The 25452-nt window shown below is 31.4% G+C and overlaps 1 protein-coding gene across 1 annotated transcript; it reads right to left on the bottom strand.

Annotated features, from left to right (window-relative positions):
• Positions 1-201: 201 nt before the first annotated feature.
• LOC114340042 (oocyte zinc finger protein XlCOF10-like) lies at positions 202-25083 on the bottom strand. Its single transcript, XM_050655670.1, has 3 exons — positions 24508-25083; positions 13192-13496; positions 202-3657 (listed from the first exon to the last, which is right to left on the bottom strand). The coding sequence occupies exons 2-3, from the start codon at positions 13483-13485 to the stop codon at positions 3463-3465; spliced, it is 489 nt and encodes a 162-aa protein (XP_050511627.1). The 5' UTR covers positions 13486-13496; positions 24508-25083; the 3' UTR covers positions 202-3462.
• Positions 25084-25452: the final 369 nt, after the last annotated feature.

The following is a 25452-nucleotide window of genomic DNA, read 5'->3' as shown; positions in this document are numbered from 1 at the left end:
AAAAGCGCCTTTCAGCATCATATAGATTTTGATCCTTGAACTATCCACTACTTATTCTCAAATTTTCAAGCAAATCGATTCATTATGTAAAAATTGCGAGGTTTTGTTCTATTTGTAGCTTCATTACTTGACTAAGATACGATTCACCTGCTATGATCTTTAGAATATTTCCAATCTCACATAAATAAAAAAGACTATTGATGCCATTTACTAAAAATTTATTAAAATATGTCATTTACACTTATCATCGATACAAAATACCCTGAATCTAATTCCCCAATCTAATCAAAATCAAAAAATGATTATATTAAAAATATTTACAAGTTTTTACTTCGTATTCTAAACTAAATAAAGTATTTATTGTTCAACGGCGAATAGAAGGTAGATCTTTGGACTACTTGATTAATTTGACGATTACAACAGTCAGCAGCACCAAGTTTTAAAAAATTGCTGTTTTGAAAGTGTGCTGTATTGTTTGACATCTGTCAATAGTATATACAGTGATAAGCGCGCGCTAATAACCGGCAAAATAACGCAAAAGACGGAAAACATAATACATTGTGAAATAAAAAGAGATGAAACTAGTAGAGGTGGAAATTATCGATATAAACGTATAAATTTACATTACATACTTTCCCGCCTTTAAACTTATAGGAGGAGTATGACAACTGTTACTGTGACAGAAAATTTTTGTAAAATACTCCTGTCACAGACGTTTAAAGGTGGGAAACTATGTAATATAATGTTAATTTATACGTTATATATCGATAATTTGTACCTCTACTAGTTTCATCTCTTTTTATTGCACAATGTATTATTGTTTCCATCTTTTGCGTTATTTTGCGCGCTCATCACTGTATAACAATAGTGGTGTTGTAAACATACGCCACAGTATTTCTAGAAGGAGGTAATACCACAAATACAAACATATATTTTATCTGGTGGTAAAAACGTGATATCCCTGATAAAAATAGAAAGACTAAGATGGGAACATGGACGTATAAACACAAATGGGCACGACTAGCAAGACCACAGCAGAACACCCCTCCTAGACAAATCCTTATATGACAGGCAGTGGAAAGTTGACGAAAATGTAGGCCAAAACATAGATGGAAGGATGGTGTAGATGATGATGGCACCAACGCATAGGGCTCACTGGCGAAATGGACTAAGTAAGGTCGAGAGTATACGGCTATTATAGTAAATTATAATAAATTTATAGTTTTTAACTATATCAGAAACAAAGAGAAAAGGAAAAAACAAATAGACAGGTAGAATACAATTGGACAAAAAAAGAGAAAAAAATACTATTGAAGACCTGAAATCAGTAAGTGCAGAAGGTATGGATAAGCAGTAAACAATTCGAAGCTGAAAGGCATAAGGACATATGCGAAGAAGCATAGTTTTTTCTACCCAAATTTTTTATAATGACTAGTAAAAAAATATCTATAATTATTACCAACCGAAGCCTATGCTAATGCTAAATATTAATTTAAATGCTTTAAATAATTTTTACAATACAACAAAATATTGTTGCTATTTAACAACCCTGACAGCGTTTTAATTAAAAGAAAAACAGGTTTTGTTTGAAAATAAACGCAGTTTTATACGCTATTTGATGTTCTGCTTACTTTGAGGATCTTCCTTGTACCTACATACTACACTTGAACTAATAATTACTTTACTTTATTATTGTAACTTGGTGAGTAATTTAAAAAGTCACTACAAACAGATTAAAACTTATATTAAAATTACATTTAATGCCTAACTTAAAGAACATTTTTTTACAAATCATATTTTGATCAATACAGCTTTTGAACAAGTTTACTTCTGTAGTGGTAGAGAAATAATTGGTGATAATATTACTCCAGGGAAATAAGCAAGGTTTAACCATGTTCAGGACATCGCAAAAATCAGATGTTTGACCAGATGTTGGTATTATATATCTTTATGAGTAAGGATAGAAGGAAGCCTAACAAGAAAGTTAAAAGGGGATTAAAGCAGGAAGATCTGCTGTCCACAGTACTCTTCAATTTATTGTTGGAGTCAATATTGCAAGAGAGTAGAATACGAACGAAAGGTAAGATTTATGATATATGGTACAAACTTACATGAGTTTGAAATCGACGAAGACACATGGGCTTCCAATTTAACATCACATTTTATACTGTACTGATATGTAAGTACCAATACTCTTATTAATATTATATACTACATTATATCATATACTAACCATAACAGTTAACATCAGATTGGCACTGGTCGATTTGAACACCTTTGGTAACTTATTAACTGTTGTTAAACTTAAAATGTAACCTACGGCAACTGTATTGAAACGTATATTACTTTTTTAGCTTATTCAGTTTCTTTAAGGGCTTTACGATGACATATAAATTTTGAATTCCGAAACCGGTCGCCCACAAACTGTTTTAAATAAACACCTTCAATAAGATTGTGAGTATTAGTGAGTATACCCTAACATATTAAGCATGTGCTTACATCAGCAACAATTTCATCATTTACAAAAAAAATTATCAAAAATCTTAAAAAAGCTTAAAAACAATTGGAATAACAATACCCGTAGTCGAAATATTTTTTCATGCTTGAAAAGCTGACAATTTTTACACGAATCTAAAAGAAACAAAGTTATTTTGCAACGATTTGGTAAAATGTAGAGATATCTTTAATTCGCAACTAATTAGGCTGACTAAGAAACGTACCTACTTAGCCTTACTTTAAAGATAAAGGTTATTGATTTATAATTACAGAAAACACATGATGGAAATGAAACCAAAAGACAAATATGATAAAAAAAGCTACAAACAATAAAGTGCTATAGCTATTTCAACAAATCAGTAATAGAAAATAGAAAAGATAAGTGAACATAGAAATGATAAGACAGACAGAAAAAACTACATTTAAGGGGAAACATAGAGACAAACAAGAAGGCCAGTTTAAAACTGGAAACATGGAGTGAACGAGGTATAAACGAAAAAAAAAAGAACTGGGGAAAAATGGAATATAAGAAGATGTAAGTAGTATCTATAACAGAAGCAAAAAGAAAAGGAAGAAGAACCGCCATATTGGTAAACTAAAATTTAGTAATATATAGTAGAATAGAAAAACAAGAGAGAGCGCAGCCAGGGGTAGCGTGCATGGTAAGGAAAGAGAGTAGATTTAGAGATGGGTGATAAAAATGAAAAGAATGAGAATAGTAGTCACATAAGATATTAATGCTAGAGTGGGAAAAAAGTAGAAAAATGGAACGATTTTACAGAACCATGCACAGGATAAAATCAACAATAATGGAAAACTATTACTTGAATTCTGTTTAGACAATAATACGATGATCATGAATATACATTTCCAACAAAAAAAATTCAAAAGATCACAAGAGGAGCTAGAGCTGCCTCTGTGGATTGTTTTAAGGCAGTAACGATATCAATGAAACCTTCGACTACTCTATTCACTACAGCTGGTTAATTTTTTCTTTAAACTCATGTAATTTTGGGAAAGTTTCCTAGCTACGTCTTGGCCTTGAGGAGAATTGAACAAACGTTGGGCACAAAGGATGATTAATTGGTGAGAGAGTCGATCAACTTCTTCACACACCTGTAAAATTTCTGATTTCTGAACACCTGGTGGTCCATCGGCAACCTTAAAATGAAATACTACATTAACATTCAATGTAATCATATCAAGAAACGAATGATCAGTTATTGACTATACTAGAGTACAAAAAAACAGAGAGGAGCTGGATAAGAGACGTAAAGGTGAAAAGAAACCATGAAGTAGGCAGTGACTACTACCTTTTGATAACTACGTTTAACAGCAAAATAATAGGAATAAAAACAGTGGCGTAGCTAGCCCCACAGGGGCCCCATATCAAAGTTTATCGCGGGGCCCTTTTCCACCACTGATATGGCATAGTTCTAAAAAAATGTTCAACAAAAGAAGCAAAAACGCTTGTATATAATAGAATCGAAATATGCTTTATCGTCACTGAAAATTTTATAATTTTTTGGACAAAGCTTACAAAGAGTAGAAAAAAAATAACAAATACAATTTACTGAAATTACATAAATCGTCAATATTACAAAATAAAAGATAATGAAATAAAACAATACAGGGTGTTTCATTAATAATTGAAAATATTTTAACTGAAGATTCCTGGGCTCAAAATATTACGGTTAAGGAAGCTGAAGCTCTTTGAAGATGGTGTCTTTTAATTCGTTTTTCAAATACCTCTAGAACACTTATATTTAGAAAAACGAAAACTGGTAAGTCTATTTATCTTCCATAGATAAACCGATTTCATAAATTGCGAATTTCTAGTACCGGTCATATGGGTCCTCTTTGGGTAGGGCAACAGTTATTTTATCGCATAACTTTTTGCTCTTTAACTTTTAAGCATTTTTGACACTGAATTATCAAATTGTGAGGTATTATAGTACCAAAAGTTACTCTTATTTTAAGTCGGTACCATACACCATTTTCTAGAAAAATAGATTTGAAAATTTTTCATTTCTTGATTTTGAACAAAATTTAAAAAAAAAACGGTGTATTTACCGACCTAAAGTAAGAGTAACTTTAAGTACTAGAATACTTCGTATCTAGTGTCAAAAATGCTTCAAAATTAAAGACACAAAAAAATGATGAGATTAAAATAACCGTTGACCTACCCAAAAGGGACGCATATGACCGGTACTAGAAATTCGCAATTAATGAAAATGATTCCTCTTTGGCATAAACGTAACAATTTTCGTTTTTTTTAGTTTTTTTTTTTAAATTTTTTTTTCAAATTAAAAAAAAACACAAAATTTTCAAATGGACATTTCTAGAAAACGGTGTATTCTAGGCTTAAAGCAAGAGTACCTTTTATTACAAAATTTACTAATCCACTATCAAAAAGGTTTAAAAGTTTTAAAAAAATATGCTATAAAATAATCGTTGCCCTACCGAAAACGGACCCCTATGACCGATACTAATAGTAATTCGCAATTCATGCAGTCGATTTACCTCTGGAAGATAAATAAGCGTATCAGTTTTCGTTTCTCTAAATAGAAGCGTTTTGGAGGTATTTAAAAAAAACTAATTAAAAGACCCCTTCTTCAAAGAGCTCTAGCTCCTTTAGGAAGCATTTTCGGACTAGATTATTTGGGTTAAATCTTAATACTTTGAGCCGAGGAATCTACAGTTAAATTATTTCCAATTATTAATGAAACACCCTGTATATTGGAAAATTTAAATAAATTGCAAATTGTATAATACAACCTTAGAACTAATAAGTTCTGCGTGTAACACCCAAAAATAGATAATAATAATAATTAACCTAATAAACTCTAATAAATCAAAATCGAAAAATAGATTTGAATTGTTGAGTTGTTTTAAAACAAATTCAGTTTTTTCAAGCCAAGGGTGAATGAACATTGAAAATGAGCGTAAATAAAGGAACTCTGTTCTTTAACGGCGAGCGACCGGTATATACCTAAAAATACAATGTATAGTTAAAGAACATATTACACGAAAATACACGCGATTACAAAAGCGATTACAAAAATTGCAATTTGGCAATACATTATACAATATCTCAGACACAGCCAACTATTCAACTACGAATAGACAATAAAAAGTAGCTTGAAAACAAAAAAGCTCTGCTGTTATATAATGACGAGAGGCAGAAAATAAACAGGTACCTACCTGTACAAAAATATAGTTTATATGGATAAAGAATCCATTACACGAAAATGTCGATATCCAAACAACATAAACTATTTCAAAGCGTTTTAATAGTGAAATAATTCTAGAATATTTTGTTCAATTTTTTTAATGGAATTTTGTTTTGACATGCCGCTCTGGGGCCCCTGAATGTCGGGGGCCCCGTATAATTGATACGGCTGATACGGCGGTAGCTACGCCTCTGAATAAAAAGGACAGAGGGCAAGGATACGGAGTTAAGAAAGGAAATGGACAAAGAAGGAGAAATGACAGAAATAGTAGAAGAAGAATGATGAAAATTTAGAAATGCTATGATAAATACAGTAAAACTGGTATATGGGATCACAAGAAATAATGGAAAATAGAAACGAATATCATTTTGGAATAAAGAGGAGAAAAATCGAAATAAAAGAAAAGAAGACATCGGGGAATGAGTTACAATAAAAGACAAAACTTAACAAACATATAAAAGATGCAAAATATAGAGAATAAAAGTTAAAAAGAAAAAGTCAAAAATGAGAAAAAGAAAAACTGAAAGAAAACATTAAAGAATAGGTAAAATTGTGTTTGAGAGAACACTGAAAAACGAGGAAAAAAAGAAATAAAGCTAAGACAAATAATCAAAAATGGATAACTGTTAACCGACGACAAGGATATAATGGAAATATGGAGGGAACATTTCGAACAACTGTTGAAAGGAGACCAATGAAAAGCAAGGAAAATGGAAACAAAGTAATAGGCGGATTAGAGGAAAATACGAAGAAATCATGAGCTGTACAAGAAGAAACTAGAGAAAGCAATAGGAAATATAAATACATACTGTGAAAGCTCCTAAGAGCTTTCTGAAGATCTGCTTTCTGAGCTTTCTGGGATCCTGCTAAACACGGTCTAATATTCATCTCAACCTAATTTTCACACTTAATCTTATCCCTAATTCTTCCTAATGGTCATAGAATAAGTTTTTTTAATTCGTGTAAAATTTCAGCTTTCCAACGTGAAAAAATATTTTTTTTAACTGTGGGCCTAAAACCTATTATTACAAAAAAATTACCTCTGGAATAAACAAACTAATTGATGGACCGAGCTAAAATTTTGAGTGTATTTTACCCACTGCAAATTTTGAGGGTTTTTTACCCACTACAAATCTCCCTTTGGTAGCAATCACAAAAGAGTAAATTTAAATTTTTACGAAATTTATAAACAATTAAAATTAATGAAGATAAAATGTTTCTACTGTATGTCTCTTAAAAAAAATTGGTTGACTATTGCGATGCCCTGTGAAAAACTTTATTTCCTGGATTATATGTAATTTTTATATAGATACTTTATCAATTTCTGTGACATGTAACAAATTTTATATAATAATTGATATATTACATATGCTTTTGTTGAATTATTGTTTTTACCATGTTAAAAAATACAGCAACACTTTCAACAACTTTTAAAATGAAAGTCCAAAATCTCTTTCCGGGCCATACTATTTTTAAAAAACGAAACAAGATAAACGAATAAAACATAGAGCTTCAACTCTTGTTAAAATATCAGTACCACAAATTTTCAAAAAGGTCTAGTACCAATACATAGTGCTTGAACAACGATGGAAAACAACGAAGACTTTTGAGATAATATGTAAAAGAGACTCAAAAACTTTAAAATGTTAAGATACATCCAAAAACATATAAAAATAAATCAAGCACATACCAAGACACATTTAGCCCACAACTTGTATACTTTCACGATAAAATGAGAAAACAAACCATGAAAAAAAAGGAGTTTCGCAGGAAACAACAACAATTGAAATGGAACATAAAAAAGTAAAACTTAATAGACAAATGTGTGAAGAGAAGAGTTCTTCAAATAACAAAAAACATTTGCTTAAAATGAAGGAACACATATGACATTAATTTATGCCGAGGGACATCTTAAAACTCATACACCATAAATTCAAAGAAAACAAAAAATGCAGATTTTTTGGAAAATTTAATAATTGATGGATTCGACCGTTACTTGATGGAAGTTCATTTTATCTCACAATAAAACACTGAAAACTTTTGTTTTCTATACTTCCACAAAATTTATTATTTACAACTATGTGACTACAGCTGTTTCAGCAGAGTGCCTTTCTCAAGTGATATAATTTACAATGTGTTTGCCTTTTTAAGTCTCTAACTGAAGAGGTTGAGGAGTGGGGAGCTGTTTGTCTCGAGTTGGTCATTCAGAATTATATCTGTATTTTTCAGTTTATTAATTTCCATAGATTCTAAAAAAGATAGCTTAAGGCCTTTAATTTGGATATGCAGAATTTGAAACTCTTCATTGAAAGAATGATTATGATCTAAAGGTGAAGTGCATATGTAGAAGTGTCTGTTTTTCTATTGTTGAAAGCCCTTTTGTGTTCTGCTATCCGTTTGTCAAAAGTTCTGCCAGTTTGGCCGATGTACGTTTTCGGACAGTCACCACAAGTTAGTTTGTACACACCACTCTGTAGTTGCTTTCTCTTTCGGCTTTTATTGTTCTTAATATATTTGCTTAAGTTGTTGTTAGTTCTGAAAGCTGGTATTATTGCTTTCTTTTTTATGTATCTGGCTATTTTTGTTGTTATCTTGCCAGTATATGTGAGAGAGCAGGTTCTTTCTGTGGTGGTGGATACACTAATTTCAGGGTTTCTTATGGAGTTTTTGATTTAAAATTTTGTTAACTGTTTGTTCGTTATAGCCGTTGTTTACTGCTATTTGTTTAATGATGTTTAGTTCTATCTCGAAGTTATTTTTTGTCATGGGAATTTCTGTCAGTCTATGTATCATGCTATGGTAGGCTGCTAATTTGTGTTGTGTACACAATTCATCATCCCATCCTACACAACACAAATTAGCAGCCTACCATAGCATGATACATAGACTGACAGAAATTCCCATGACAAAAAATAACTTCGAGATAGAACTAAACATCATTAAACAAATAGCAGTAAACAACGGCTATAACGAACAAACAGTGAAGAAAATTTTAAATCAAAAACTCCATAAGAAAGCCCTGAAATTAGTGTATCCACCACCACAGAAAGAACCCAGTACCTTCTGCTCTCTCACATATACTGTCAAGATAACAACAAAAATAGCCAGATACATAAAAAAGAAAGGAATAATACCAGTTTTCAGAATTAACAACAACTTAAGCAAATATATTAAAAACAATAAAAGCCGAAAGAGAAAGCAACTACAGAGTGGTGTGTACAAACTAACTTGTGGTGACTGTCCGAAAACGTACATCGGCGAAACTGGCAGAACTTTTGACAAACGGATAGCAGAACACAAAAGGGCTTTCAACAATAGAAAAACAGACACTTTCTAGATCATAATCATTCTTTCAGTGAAGAGTTTCAAATTCTGCATATCCAAAATAAAGGCCTTAAGCTATCTTTTTTAGAATCTATAGAAATTAATAACTGAAAAATACAGATATAATTCTGAATGACCAACTCGAGACAAACAGCTCCCCACTCCTCAACCTCTTCAGTTAAAAGACTTTAAAAAGACAAACCCATAGTAATCTAAATCACTTGAGAAAGGCACTCTGCCGAAACAGCTGTAGTCACATAGTTGTAAATAATAAATTTTGTGGAAGTATAGAAAACAAAAGTTTTCAGTGTTTTATTGTGAGGAAAATTTAATGTTTATTGCAACAATATTCACAAATAATATAATCAGACAAAACGACTTTTGTAGATATCTTAAGAAAGTAAAAAAGTAAATGAACATTTTCAAGCTATTCTAAGGCCAAAACAATTTTTTTAACTGTTGTAAAGAGAGACAGTTACAAAATTAAATATAGAAAACGATTCTTCAAAGAAAGACTGCATTGTGGAAAGAACCGAAGTGTTTCGTGGACTGGAAAATCCTCAATACATCATAATATAGTACTAAAACTATTCAAAAATAAAAAAACTGAAAAAATTAAAGTTATACCATCTTCCATTAAAGACCAATGGAAGAAAACATAGTCCGGAATTACATAAGAGAAATATACAGCGTTACAACTACACGGAGGCAATAAGACAAAAAACAATCAACACAAATACAGTCAGAAAAATGAAAGAATACCCATGAACGAACATATAAAACACGCTGTATTTTCCTGTCACCGTGTCACAAAGAAAATTGTCCAGTGCAAGTACAAGTAACAATAATTATTACATGTACTTGCGCTGGCCAATTTTTTGTGTGACACGGTGACAGGCAAATACAGCGTGTTTTATAATATGTTCGTTCATGGGTATTCTTTCATTTTTCCTACTGTATGCAGACCAAAAAACAATAAACCGTGGTTTCTATATTCAGTCAAGATAGCAGCAAGAAAAAATGAGATGCCTGCGTAAGATATATGAGCAACAAAGACCTGGAGACCTACTGGGAAATATTGTCAGTAGAAATTGAGCATGGCATGTATGGAGGTCAAAAGCAGGCATGGAATATGCTAAGAGGAAGAAAGGAGAAAATAAATAAGAAAATTCAAACAATCACTCTAAAACCCGAAATCTGGACAGAACATTTAAATAATCTGTACAATGACACCGATGTATATACCGAAGAATAAGATTAAAGTAACGTATATATCGAGGGGTTCGAGCGAAAACCTGATAACTAACAAAAACATTGTTTCGAGATAATCGCGATTAAAGATTTTAGGAAGTTTGAAGAAGATTTCAAATCATCATAGGAAGTTTAATCAAACATTTGTTATAGCCAAATGGTAGAGAATTTAATGTTTAGTTAGAATAATTTATTGTAAGTTTAATTTATAAAAACGTATTTACAAAAAATAATAAAACGTGATATTTATCGGGTTTTACCTCGTTGAATGAGTATAACATTTGGTTTTATTGGTTTTTATTTTTAATTTTTTTAATTATAAAATAAGATTTAACTGTATATTACTCCAACAAAAAAAAAATTAATCTACATTCTTTTTTGAAAATAAAAAGGTAAAATGTCTTCTTCTTCCAATTGTTCTCCCATCATTAAATCTGGAATTCGATCTACGATCTTATTACCGGTTTTTAAATTTGATATCCAATAAATTTGATTTGTTTTTTTTTCTTTTATGGTGCAGAGTAGTTTTTTTAATTCAAACCAATATCTTCTCATATTGACAGTTATATTGTACAAAATAAAACATTTTCTAGAGTATACTACTACTAGACTCCAGTAATTTCTACAGAGTTTGTGTCTATAGTCTTCAGACAACTTTTTAGTACAATTAAATTTAAATTTACTACTATTGATTTGCTGTGGTACCTTTGAAGCCCTGATTTTGTTATAAATATGGGCCCCATTCTAACCGTCTTTTTGTTCTTAATAATAAATTTCCAATTTACCCCATGTTTTATTGGGTTTTCGCAGGAAAAAAGTGTACTGAAATTTAATAAACTATCATAGTCTAAAATTATTTATTGGGTTTTCGCATGAACATAGTTTTTCAAAATTGACAATTTTGTAATATTTGTCTCCGATAAAATTAATTATCAGTTTTTAACTCAGAAATATTTCTAATAAAATTAGTAACTTTACACAGGAAAAAGAAAATAAATTATTTTACCGGAAAATTATATTATAAATATGTTTACAACAAAGTATTTTAATTAGTAAAGTTATATATCGGTTTGCTGATATTTAAAAATACCAGTTAACGGTTTTTACCATGGTTGATTTTTATTAGTTATTGTGCTCAAAAATGTTAATATCAAATAATAACATTTATCAGTGGTAGGAGACGTGTTTTTAATACCGCAGAAATAAAAATACCGGATTTCATAATTTTGGCATTTATCGGGTTTTCGCTCGAACCCCTCGATATTGACAATGACAAAGATGTATCTACAAAGGTACATACAGAGGTACAAATAGCAATCAAGAAAATATAAAACAGAAAATTGGCAGGAACTTATGGTATGTTAAAGGCATTCTAAAAGCACTTAAAAACCAAAAAAACAAACTTTAAAAAATATATTAAAGCGCTCAAACACTTAAGGGGAATGGAGCAAAATGCAAAATTTTGACGCATGTCAAAATTTTCAATGTGTTTTAAGTGTATTCATTTTTTTCGAATCCTGAGAAAACTAATAAATATTTTTGAAAAATTTAAAGGCAGAATAAAAGATTACATTATTACCGAGGGCCTAAGGTCCATGAAAACTTCTATAATGTGTATTTTAATAAGTTACAGAGGTGAAAATAAAAGAGAAAATTTAATGTGATTTTTAATTGCAAATATTTCATTCAAAAGAAACTTTTTATTTATTCTAAAGGACTTTCGACCCTCGGTAATAAAGTAGTCTTTCATTTTGCGTTTAAGTGTTTCAAAAATACTTATTAGTTCTCTTAAGATTCCAAAAAATTAATAGATTTAAAACACATTGAAAGATTTGACATGCGTCAAAATTTTGCATTTTGCTCCGTTCCCCTTAAGATAGACGAACAAGGTAGCTAATAAGATCCTTGTTAAATATTTACCAGATTCAAGTTAGTAAAGACTGAAATGAAATGAAATGAATATGTTAAAGATTCTCTTGAAATAACAATAAAGTTTTGTCGAAAACATCTAAAAATGAATATATCTACAAATTAAAGCCACCTCAATGATATAGTCGGTTCGCTAAACTCAGACGCAAATGGCTAATGATTTTAGTACGTAACTTTTTTGTTTTTTGCCAATTTTGACAAAATTTGCAAAATTACTAAATATTTAGTAATTATTAACTATTTAGTAATGATTTTTTTGGCAATTTTATCAAATTGGCAAAATTACTAGCTTAAATCACTAGCCAGTTGAGTCTGAGTTTAGCGAACGGACTATAAAGTTGTTTACAAGGGAAGACATGAGATTTTTAAGATTTCCAGACCGTTTTGTAAGAATATGAGAAGCCATATAGGGTGTAAAAACAAATGAAGATTTTCTAAGCTGTATCAGGAATAAAAAATTTTTTATCCATGTAAAGATAACCAAGGCTCAAAGCAAGGTTGTATTTTAAAGAGCACAAAAATATTTCACGGACTGAAAGTTTTTTAAGACATTTCATAGCTAATACGAGTAGAGCCAATAGAAAATTGGAAAATACAAAACAAGTAAGGATTACAAATTATGATGCTCTCGGCAATGTCCTTTCATATGCTCTTTTTTTCTGAAAAATCTCGTACAATGTGGACATTTAATACTAAAATGACTAAATCTATGATTGTTTCTCTCTTCATCAGTAGGAAAGCATAGTAAACAGTAATTACAAGGAAAGTAGTGTTTCTCATCGCAATGCTCCATCACTAGAGCCCTAGAAGCATAAGAGTTTTCACAATACGGACAGTTGGCTATAAGGTGTACTTTAAGAACATGTGCATCTTTTTCTCTACGAGTTAAGAAAGAAGAAGAACAGTACAAGCAACGGAAATTATGTGCATGATAACAATGATACTCCATGTGACTTACATCTGGAAAACTTTCCTTGCAATGTGGACAATCAACCACCAAATGCTCTTTTTCGTGATCTTCTCTCTCTTCTTCATCCGTAAACCAGTCACCACAGTGCCTACATGGAAAATAATGTTCATCGAAGTTGTGTCTATGACATTCTTCCTCAGTTAGGAAAAGTTCGTCGCAATACATACAGCTGCTTTTCATATGCTTTGATCGGTTATGGAGATTTCTGTCTTCGTCTGTTACAAACCATTCATCACAATATAAGCACTCGAATCGGTTTTGAAGCTTACGGTTTTCCTGCATTTCGTCGATCTCTATAAAAGTGGTATACAATGAGGATATTTAAAAATTTTTCAAAAATTAAACTAAACACCTTATTAGTAGAATTTCCAGTAGCAAAAGGGTTACTAGTACATTCTTTCACGGTTTTTGCTCTAAATTTTAAAGAACCGCTTGGATTGACATGAAATTTGGCATACGCATAGCTTATATGTCAAAGAAAAAAATTGATATTGTGCCGATGTGTGCTTTTGCCCTGGAGGTGAAGAAATATATGTCCAAAATAAGTCTGGAAATGGATAAACTGACTAATTTTAAGTAACTTTTGTTTTATAGAGCTTTTTCGTCAAATCAACACTTTTCGAGTTATTTGCGAGTGAATATGTTCATTTTTCAAGAAAATAACTACATTTTTAGATTGTTTTTCGCAACTAACTAAAAAAGTAATTATCTTGTCGAAAAAAAATGTTCTTAGCAAAAATATAGAGCCTGTAAAAAAGTAAAAATAAAATGGTGTACGCGTTAGGCCTCTGGACCTCGTAGAACCAGAGTTTCATCCATCCAATGGCACTACAGCCCAAATCGAGCCTTGGCCTCCTTCAACAAGCTTCTCCAATCATTTAGATTTACCGCTGTTCTTTTCCATGAACGCGTTCCCAGGAAGTCCCAGGATGTTCCTGGCATCCTCATCGACTTCGTCTTCCCATCTCTTTTTAGGTCTTCCAACAGGTGCATTCTTGCATTTAGCAATTTTCTGGGGATTCTATTCTCATGCATGCGGACCACGTGCCCTGCCCACCGTAATCTCTGCAGTTTAGTGTATTGTGCTAGAGTTGGTTCGCTATATTGCTCGTATATTTCTCTATTATATCTAATTCGCCAGTTGTTATTTTAACTTATTGGGCCCAGTATACTACGTAATATTTTTCTCTCAAGCACATCTAATGCATTATCAGATTTCTGTGTCAGCACCCAGGTTTCACAGCCATAACTTATTATGGGCCTGATTATTGTTTTATAGACCCGGAGTTTTGTTTTCCGGTGTACGTCTCGCGATTTGAATATGTGGCCAATCGAGAAATAGCCTTTATTTGCCAGCACAAGCCTTCTATTTATTTCCTGTTCTTCTTCATTGCTTGTGACCAGATCCATTCCTAGGTACGTGAATCTATTCACTTGTTCTATATCGTCAATAAAGTGTTGTTGCGCCGGTCTATTTGATCTGGTTTGTATGAGTAGTTTTGTTTTATTTGTTGTATAGCCTGTGAAAAAGTAAAAAAAAATAGTGTACGCGTTAGGTCTCTGGACCTCGTAGAACCAGAGTTATAGCCAATGAAAAATAGATTCATATTCACCAAATTTCAAATAAACTATTTCGAAGTGAAATATCCAAAAAATTAAACACATTTTGGGGAAAACCCATTATAACTTTTTTAAAGTGTTTTAAAAAAGCTTTATTTCAGTTTTTTATAAAAAGTTTCTAGCATTAAATTTAAACAAGTTACGCTCAAAATAAAGTTTGTTTTGGCAAAAAAAAATCGGGAAGACCACCCCCTAATTAGCAACTTAAATGAAATTAATCGTTACCGCTCCACAAATTATTTTACTTATATTGTGTTTATATTATCTGTAAGTTTCATTGACGTTTTAAACTTCAAACTGATAGTACGAAGTAAAATCTACTCTTAGTAAAAATTAACATTTTTAGCTCAAAAAGTATTATTTAAACTTTCATACGAGTTGAAAAAGTAACAGTTTTTGTCAGTGAATAAAATTGTATACCTATTTATATAGGTAAACTTTAAAATTTTAGTGAAAAGTTAATTAAGAAGACAAGTGTATTCTGACAACTAATAAATATCGGTCCCCGATGGGGGACAAAACTACACAACCGACGTCTTTTGTGACGACAGATGCTGATATGGATAACAGTATTTTAATTTCAAGTGTTACTAGTAATAATCCAAGTGATAGTAACCTCCAGAAAACAAAGCAGTTGGAACCGAAAACTTTCAATATTCTTTCAGATAAGTACAATGTACAAAATATTTGGGTATACATAGAAAGCACTGAAAATAATGTAGGAAAATTGCATGCAATGACAGTTGCCCATATCCTTTTTAAAAAATTTAAACTTAATAATATTTTGGAAATTAAGAGTATAGGCCGAAACCGGATTAAGGTTTTATTAAAATCATTATTAGAAGCAAATAATTTAGTTAAACATCCCCTCCTAAAGTCAGAAAATTTAAAAGCATTTATTCCAAATCACTTACTTGAAATTAAAGGGTTAGTAAGAGATGTTGATACTCGTTACGATATCAACTATCTTATGGAAAATATAGAATCACACTCACGCGTCACTAATATCTACAGATTAAATAGAAAAGTCCAAAAAGAAGACAGAACAGTTGAATTTGTACCAAAAAAAACTATTGTTGTTACTTTTGAGGGGAATATTTTACCTGATCGAGTAGCTTTTAATAGAGTCTTTTTTCCTGTCGAACAATTTGTAGGAAGAGTGATCCAATGCTTCAAATGTTTTAAATTTGGGCATGTATCTAAGCAGTGTAACAGTACTGAAGAAAAGTGTATCAATTGTGGAGAAATTAAAGACGATAAACATAATTGTGATAAAAATTTAACTTTTTGTATACACTGTAAAAGCAAAGATCATGTTTCTATCTCAAAAAAGTGTCCCTCTTACGATAATCAAAAAAAAATTAAAAATATAATGATACAGCGAAAAACCTCCTTTAAAGAAGCTAAAGAAATTTCTGAAAACTCCTTATCCAGTCTAGTAAATCACAACTCTTTTTCACCGCTAACAAATTATGACCAAAATTTTCCTGTTCTTCCTAACAACCATCGTATGTCATTATCACAACCTAATCAAATTCCTAAAAATACCAATTGCAATCAAAATAATTTCCTTTCCCAACCCAATCCTGTAAGCTTTAGTCCTCCAATGAAAAAGAAGAGAAAATCAAACTCTCCCACTATCCAGTCACCTATCCATTAACCATTATTTCCATTCTCCTTTGGACCTTCACAACCTTTGCCGATAAATTCAAATAAACCAAACTACGCTTGTTTGGAAACCAAGAAGAGTAGTATAGCTAGCAACCTATCCATTTTTATCGTGGATTTTTTAAATAAAATTCTTTCAAGTAACAATAGACAACCTATTGATATTAAATTAATTACAAGTAGCATAGAACAGGTATTGGAGGATACTTTGAAAAACCAATAAAATGCCCAAAACACGCAATTTAAATATAATGCAATGGAATGCACGTTCTGCTATAGCTAACAAAAATAGTCTGGTACAATTTCTTTATGATAAAAATATTGACATTGCTATTATAAGTGAAACTTGGTTCAAAAGAAATCAAAAATATAGTTTTAGTGGTTACAATATAGTCCGCAATGACAGAAACGATGGCTACGCTGGTGTGGCAATTTTGGTACACAAATCTCTTCGTTTTGTTGAACATAAAATCAATATAAATTACAATGAAAATATTTTAGTGTGTGCTATCCAAGTTAAATATGGAACTTTATTGTTAAATTTTTTATCTATTTATAAACCTCCAAAAATACAAACAAAATATGACGATTGGACTAAAATTTTTGAACAATTTGAGGGTCCTTTAATTATAGGTGGTGACTTTAATGCACACCACTCTATATGGGGTTGTCGTAATAATGATACCATAGGGTCACAACTTATAAATGTCGCAGATGATTTAAATTTAACAGTTTTAAATAATGGCGAACCTACAATTTTGAGACGTCCTGATCAACAAGATTCGGCTGTCGATGTAACTTTTTGTTCACCTGAATTGGTTAACAAGACATCTTGGAATGTCATTCCTGACACTCTAGGATCAAATCACTATGTCATATCTATAGAACTTCTTTTTGCAATTAATGAAAATGAAATATCTCCTAAAAATAAATGGAATATTAAAAAAGCCAATTGGGCGTTATATACCTCTACTATTCAAAATTTACACGATACAAACAATTTTCACTCGGATAATCTAATTGATAAGTACTCCTTCTTCATAAATAATATAAATACGGCTGCGGGAGCAGCTATACCCCAATATAAACCTTATAAATGTAAAAGGCACCCACCCCCTTGGTGGAATATTGATTGTGACAATATTATCAAACAACGAAAATTGGCTCTAATAAATTACAAGAAAAAAAGTAATTTTGAAAATTATGTTCAATATCAGGAGATTGCAGCTAGAACCAAAAAAACATTATAAAGTATAGCCAAAAAGCATTGGATTGAATGGGTCTCTTCGCTCAATAAAAATACATCCGCTACAACTCTTTGGAATCAAGCTAAAAAACTTTACAGAAAACCGCTATCAAACATAAAATCTTTAGATCAGAAATGGATGGATGACTTTCTTATTAAAGTTGCACCCCCAACTGCGAACCCTCAAATAATTCCCAGCTCCATAGCATCAACCCCAGCTGATAAAAATCATTTTCTCTTAAAACCTTTTACTTACAATGAACTAATTTTCGCTATAAATAATCGTAAAGATAATAGTCCAGGATACGATCATATCAAATACTCCATGCTTTTAAACCTTCCAGAAGTAACAAAACATTTTCTATTGGACCTTTTTAATCGTATAGTTCAAGACAATTCTGACGTAAATATTTTTAAAGACATAATTGTTATTCCGATTCTAAAGCCTACAAAAGATCCAAATTCAGCCGAATCTTATCGACCCATTTCTCTTTTTTCGTGTGTATTTAAAACTTTGGAACGTATGTTAAAAAACAGACTAGAATGGTGGGTCCATACTAAAAAGTTACTACCAAACAATCAATTTGGATACAGACGAGGATGTGGAGCTTTAGATGCTTTAGCTACACTTGTAGCGGACATACAGGGTAATTTTTCTAGAAATAATTATTTGCCTACTTTATCACTAGATATAGAAGGCGCTTATGACAGTGTGTGTTTACCTCGATTAAAAGACAAAATGATCAATCAGTTTCAAATACCCATAAAACTAGCACAAACTATTCTTAATTTCTACACTGATAGACGCCTATACGTTAGAAACCATAAAAATGAACTTCTTGGACCACGTTATAATAGTTGGGGATTACCTCAGGGATCAGTCTTAAGCCCTTTTCTTTTTAATTTGTATACGGCTGATTTTCATAGCCTTAATGCACCAAGTATTACTTACAAAACAATCCAATATGCGGATGACTTCCTCATATATACAGAAAGGACAAAATATGAACCCTCCCTTACAATCTTAAGAAAATTACATGAATATTTCTCAAAATGGTTTTGTGAAAATGGTTTTAATTTATCCACTAGTAAATCTAATGTGTGTATTTTTTCACAACATAATATTCCTAACACAAATACTATTTTATTAAATGGCCAAACTTTAAATTTCTGCAAGTCAATAAAGTATCTAGGCATGTTTCTAGATCAAAAGCTAACTTGGAAATTACACATCGAGTATATGCTTGACAAAAGCAATAAAGGTCTAAACTTTTTAAAATCCATTTCTAAAACTTGGTGGGGAGCTGATGTAGAAACAGCTTTACTATTTTACAAATCTTACATCAGATCTATTCTGGACTATGGATGTATACTTTATGGATCAGCAAGTAAACAAATTTTAAATAAAATTGATGTATTTCAACGTACTGTTCTACGTATCTGTATGGGAGCAATGAAGTCTACTCCAATAGCACCATTGCATGTTGAAGCTTTAGAACCTCCCTTGAATTTTAGAAGAGATTATCTGAGTGAACAATTTGTTGTGAAAATTGCATGTATCAATAATTCATTATATTCTAGCATAAGCTCACTAAACACAGATGATCTAACAAACAGTTACTGGACTCATAAAAATACACCAACCCTGTGTACAGCCTTTAGAACCATGTGCAACAATAAGTATATCAACAATATCAACAACCTTGATACTAACGACTATTTCGCATTTTTTTATGAACCTGATATACATATACCTACATATTATAATAGTTCATTATTAGATTCATGCATCTTGAATTCCTGTATAGACAAATGGCCCAAAGCAACTGTAATCTATACAGATGCATCCAAAACATCGGAAGGGACCGGATGTGCTTTCTACATTCCATCTAAGTCAACAGAAAAAATGTTCAAATTACCTTCTAATTGCTCAATTTTTAGTGCAGAAGCAATTGCAATTCTTGAATCCTTGATATATTTCGATAGTTTAAACAATAATTCAGTGTTAATAATATCCGATTCATTGTCAGTTTTATTATCTCTCAAAAATTCAAAATTACCCAATTATAATTCTAATCCTTTCATTTACCAAATTAAGAACATGCTTGTCAAGCTTAAAAATAAAAATAAAACTACTAATTTTATTTGGGTAAAAGCTCATGTTGGTATAAAATATAATGAGCATGTTGATTCTTTAGCTAAAGCTGCAATAACCTCTTCAGCTGAAATTGTACCAGAGGAGAGAATTTGTATTCCTGACACTTTTTGTATCTCTAAAATAAATCAAATAGATCGTTGGAAAACTTATTGGCAAACTTTTTGTAACCATTCAACAACACAATATATTTATATACAACCACAAATTCCAAATTCGAGATGGTTTAAGAAATTTAGTAACATCCGTAAATATATAACAACCTTAATAAGATTGAGATTTGGTCATGCTTGTTATCCTACTCATCTTGCTAAAATCAAAATTTACAATTCAGACTTATGTGAAACATGTCAAGAACAAGGAGATCTTAATCATATCTTTTTTAACTGTTCCAAATATATTCAGCATACAGGAACTCTTTTAAGCAGCTTGCAAACGCTGCAAATATTTCCTCCGTACCAAATAAATAACCTATTGGCTACTAATGACAAAAGAGTATATGATTGTCTAATCAAATTTATACATAGTACAAATGTATGTCTGTAATCAATTTTAGCCAATCTCGTTAACCTTTTTTTTACCCAATTGTTTATTTTCCCTCCTTTTCCCTATTTATAGTAATGTCTTTTAGTAATTTTTAAGAGGTTTTTTTTTCTTTTGACTATTTTGATCTGTTTGCAATAGTAGGTATAGATAGACACTTTTTTATTTAGTATTAAGTAAATTAGAATAATATGTTTTTCTTTTTAATCATTTGTATTAGGTTTAATAGTTTTTTTGTATTAGTATTAATTATTATCAAGTTGTATCTGGCTAAATAGCTAAGTGCTAAAGTCACAAATAAAAAAAAAAAAAAAAAAAAAAAAAATCTGTAAGTTTCATCGATTAAAAGTGCTTATTTTTGGAAAAATTTGGTTTTAAAGTAAAATTTTAAAATATTTTAATTTTGAAAAATATGCTTTTTTCAAAATAACTTAAAAATTGTTAGAGATACCAAAAATCCCGAAAAACAAAAAAACTCAGCATTGCTTTTCTAAATATCATGTATTTTTTTGTTTTTCTGTTAGACAAAAATTGACTAAGATTTGGTGTTTGTAAATTTGCATACATTCGTGATCAGTGACTCGTTCAACCCCTTTTAACTACAGCCCTTTCAAAAATAAGGACTTTGAACCTATGACACTTACAAATCATATTATAAACAATACATACACGAGTCAAGAAACTTGTGAAGTCGTAACGATTAAGTTCATTTGAGATACTAATTAGGGGGTAATTTTTCCGATTTTTTTACCAAAAAAAGGGACTAACTTTATTTTGAGCGTAACTTGTTTACTTTTAATGCTAGAAACTTTTTTATTAAACAAAAATGATGCTTTTTTAAACACTTTAAATAAATTGTAATGAGTTTTCACCGGTATGTGCTCCATTTTTGCTTATTTCACGTTAAAGTATTCCATTTTTTAAGTTGACGAATATGAACCTATTTTTAATTAGCTATAACTCTGCTTCTACTAGGCATAGAGACGTGATATATACACCATTTTTTTTAAATTTTTTACAGGCTATATTTTTGCTAAGCACGTTTTTTCGACAAAATACTTACTATTTGAGTTATTTGCGAAAAACCGTCTAAAAGTGTGGTCATTATGTTGAAAAAATGAACATATTCACTGGCAAATAACTCGAAAAGTATTGACTTAGTGAAAAAACTCTATAAAACAAAAGTTACTTAAATTTAGTCAGTTTATCCATTTCCGGACTTAATTTGGACGAATATTTTTTCAACCCCAAGAGGGGGTGAAAACCACCCCCGGAGCAAAAGCACATATCGGCACAATATCACTTTTTTCTTTGACTTGTTAGTTATGTGTATGCCAAATTTCACGTCAATCCAAGCGGTTCTTTAAAATTTAGATGTTTTGCAATATTTTACCGTTAAAGAACGTACTATACGATAAGAATGCTGCCTTTCTCCAATACTATTCAAGATATATTTAAATGAAACACTAAAACACTGGAGAGGATCTTGTTCAGGGATGGGAATCCAATTTGACGATGATACAATATTGTATAATCTACATTTTGTGGACGTGGACGACTAAGTCGTAGTGGCAGCAGACAAGGAAGATTTAGAATTCATGACGAGACGGTTATTTCAAACATATGAAGAATGGGGCCTTTCTGCCTCTGTAAATAGAATCAAAACACAATATTTATGCATCAGGAATGAATCAGAAGATCTCATGGTCAGCGAACATAAAACAATCAAGAACTGTGAGGAATATATACAGGGTGTTTGGTAAAGAATGGACCATAGCTTAACCTTATATTCCTGAGGTTAAAATAGGGCGATTTAAGCTAACTTACCTTAGTACAGAAGTTGATAATAACCGAAATACAGGGTGTCAAAGTTCAACTTTTATTTTATTTATTTTTGAATATTTCCTGACAGGCATGGGGGAACAACACGAAATTTGGTAAGTGGTGCTGGTACTGCTCACCCTACTTAATTATGATAAACAAACGTTTCGGGCTACGACCAGAGGCGTACGACGGGGGAACGTGAATGGTGTACCCTTCCCAAATTCTACGCCACTGGCGGAATTGCTATTTTAGTGCAATTTTTTGATTCTCCAATACTTTCTATGTAAATAACATCCTATTTATTCTTAACGATAAAGCCATTAGTTTTCGAGATATTTGAAGCTAAAAACTAAGGAGCATAATATATTAATGAAAATAAGTGTGCCTTTTCACTTTTAACTTCAAATATCTCGAAAACTAATGACTTAACCGTTAAGAATGATGAGTATATTATTTGCATAGAAAGTATTGGAGAATCTAAAAATTATGCTAAAATAGCAATTTCATCAGTGGCGTAGAATTTGGGAAGGGTCAACCATTCACTTTCCCCTATCGTACGCCTCTGGTATTAACCAGAAACGATTATTTAACATAATTTAGTATGGTGTACAGTACCTACCTACATTTTCTGCCAAGTATCATAAGGATATGTCAAATAGTTTTATAGTACCGGGCACACATATTTCTTAAAGTTTTAAACAAAGAATAAATTATTAAAAAAAGAATACTCCAAAATAAATTGACATATCCGTGTGATACTTGGCAGAAAGTGTCGGCACTGTACACCCTACTAAATTATGTTAAATAATCGTTTCTTGCTACTACCAGAGGCGTACGACAGAGGAAAGTGAATGGTTGACCCTTCCCAAATTCTACACTACTGATGAAACTGCTATTTTAGCATAATTTTTAGATTCTCCAATACTTTCTATGCAAATAACATACTCTTCATTCGTAACGATAAAGTCATTAGTTTTCGAGATATTTGAAGTTAAAAATGAAAAGGCACACTTATTTTGATTAATGTACTATGCTCCTTCGTTTTTAGCTTCAAATATCTCAAAAACTAATGGCTTTATAGTTACGAATAAATAGTATGTTTTTTACATAGAAAGTATTGGAGAATCAAAAAATTGCACTAAAATAGCAATTTCGCCAGTGGCGTAGAATTTGGGAAGGGTCAACCATTCACGTTACCCCGTCGTACGCCTCTGGCAGTAGCCAGAAACGTTTGTTTAACATAGGTAATTTAGTAGATTGTACAATACCAGTACCACTTACCAAATTTCGTGTTGTTGTTCCATGCCTGTCAGGAAATATTCAAAAATAAATAAAATAAAAGTTTAACTTTGACACCCTGTATTTCGGTTATTATTATTGTCAATATTTATCAATATTGTCAATAATATAAGTCAATTATTATTGTTGAAGTTGTCACCTAACTTTATCTGCAAAAATGTCACCTCGCACATCCAAAAATAGACTTTTTTTCACAGATCCTTCCTGGTCTAAATAACCTAGAGTAAAACACTAAAGTTCTAAGTTAGTTTTCGTAAAATTTATTAACAAATAACGATTTTTACTTATTCTGTAGTTTACGAAGCAACAAATAAACTTTTTATTTTTCAAAAACCTGCATTTTGAAGGTTTTTCAATGTTCTAAAAAATTAAATTTTGTAATTTTACGTCAACTATTTAGCTTTTTAATGGGGTCCAAAAAATCTAAAAAAAAAACGCGTTTTTTGAACTAAATTGTTAATAATTAAAAAACGGACGCGAACTCTAGGCAAAAAACAGGTAGGATTTCTTCCTATAGGTCTACAATAACTAAAAAAGTAGTCAGCTACTTGGATATTTGAGTGTCTCAAACATGGTCTATGTATTTTGCTTATTTCCCTGGAGTACATATAATGGAAGTCAAATCAACTACCATAGATGAAATTCAAAGGAGACAGTTGATCTGTTATGGTCATGTAGAAAGAATGGACGAAAACAAATTTTAACATGGATGCCAGGGGAAAGAAGACACAGAGGAAGGCCGAAACAATCCTGGCTAGGCGGAATTCAGAAGGCAATGTCGGAAAGGAACCTTCATCTTGCCGAATAACACGCCCGACGAAGCTGGAAACTAGGAACAAGAAGGAGGAGAACGCTACAAATAACCGGGATGATGCTAATAAAAAAACATGACTATTTTCATGTTCCACTTTTAGTTCAAACGTAACAAACCGGTCGTCACAATACTTACATATGTAAAAATGCTTCTGTCTACAATGTTCCTGCAGGAACTGGTGGTTTCTGAAATATCTGTCACAATGAGGACACGGTACTGTCACATGGACGTCCTTATCATGCTCGAACCTTTCCAAACGAGAAGTAAACCATTCAGAGCACCAGAAACACTTAAAATAATGGAAAATGTTGCGATGGGATTCTAGAGAGTACTCATTTCTAAATCGTTCCGGGCAAAGTGAACATGTAAAGGTGTAATGGACGTTGGTCACGTGTTGGTTTTTATCCTGGTCGTTTAGGAACCATTCGTCGCAAAACTGGCACAAAAAGTGGGCGGATTCACAATGAGCGCGCATGTGGCTTTGGTCTCTAAAAAACCTTGTACAAAATTGACATTGCACTAAATGGACTTGAGTTTCGTGGGTACATCGTTCATCCTCAGAAGGGAACTGGAGTGAGCAGTACCTACAAGACCAACACATGATGGGCAAAAGAGTGCTCTATGAAATTGGCTGCTGTATTAAATTGCCTTTCACAGAATTGACATTCTATCAACACCTTAGGAAATAAATTTGTAAACAAGCTAAAAAATAAAAAATTCAAAAGCTTAATGTGTTAACAAATATTATAAATAAACAAGCTTACTTTTAAAGAGAATTTCCTCGCTGCTGGTAAATTGAAATTATTTGTAAATAATAGATTGGAACACCAACAACTTTTTTGGTTTTTGTAATGACCACGGGCAGGTGAGACAGAAAAACACAAATAAACAATATTCAGGCTAGTTACTGTTAATTTGGCAACTACATCGAGTGTTAAATTAGATTGAGGCGTTTTCTAAATGACAGTTAAATTTTTATTTTAAATATTTTTTGAAAATATTTTTGTCTGAATTATTTTTGGTAGATAATTGAGTAATAGTCCCCAGTACATGTACATAATTAACACAAGAACAAAAAAA

This window comes from Diabrotica virgifera, chromosome 7 (genome assembly GCF_917563875.1).
Source record: "Diabrotica virgifera virgifera chromosome 7, PGI_DIABVI_V3a".
NCBI lineage: Eukaryota > Metazoa > Arthropoda > Insecta > Coleoptera > Chrysomelidae > Diabrotica > Diabrotica virgifera.
This window is presented reverse-complemented; position numbering and strand designations above follow the sequence as displayed.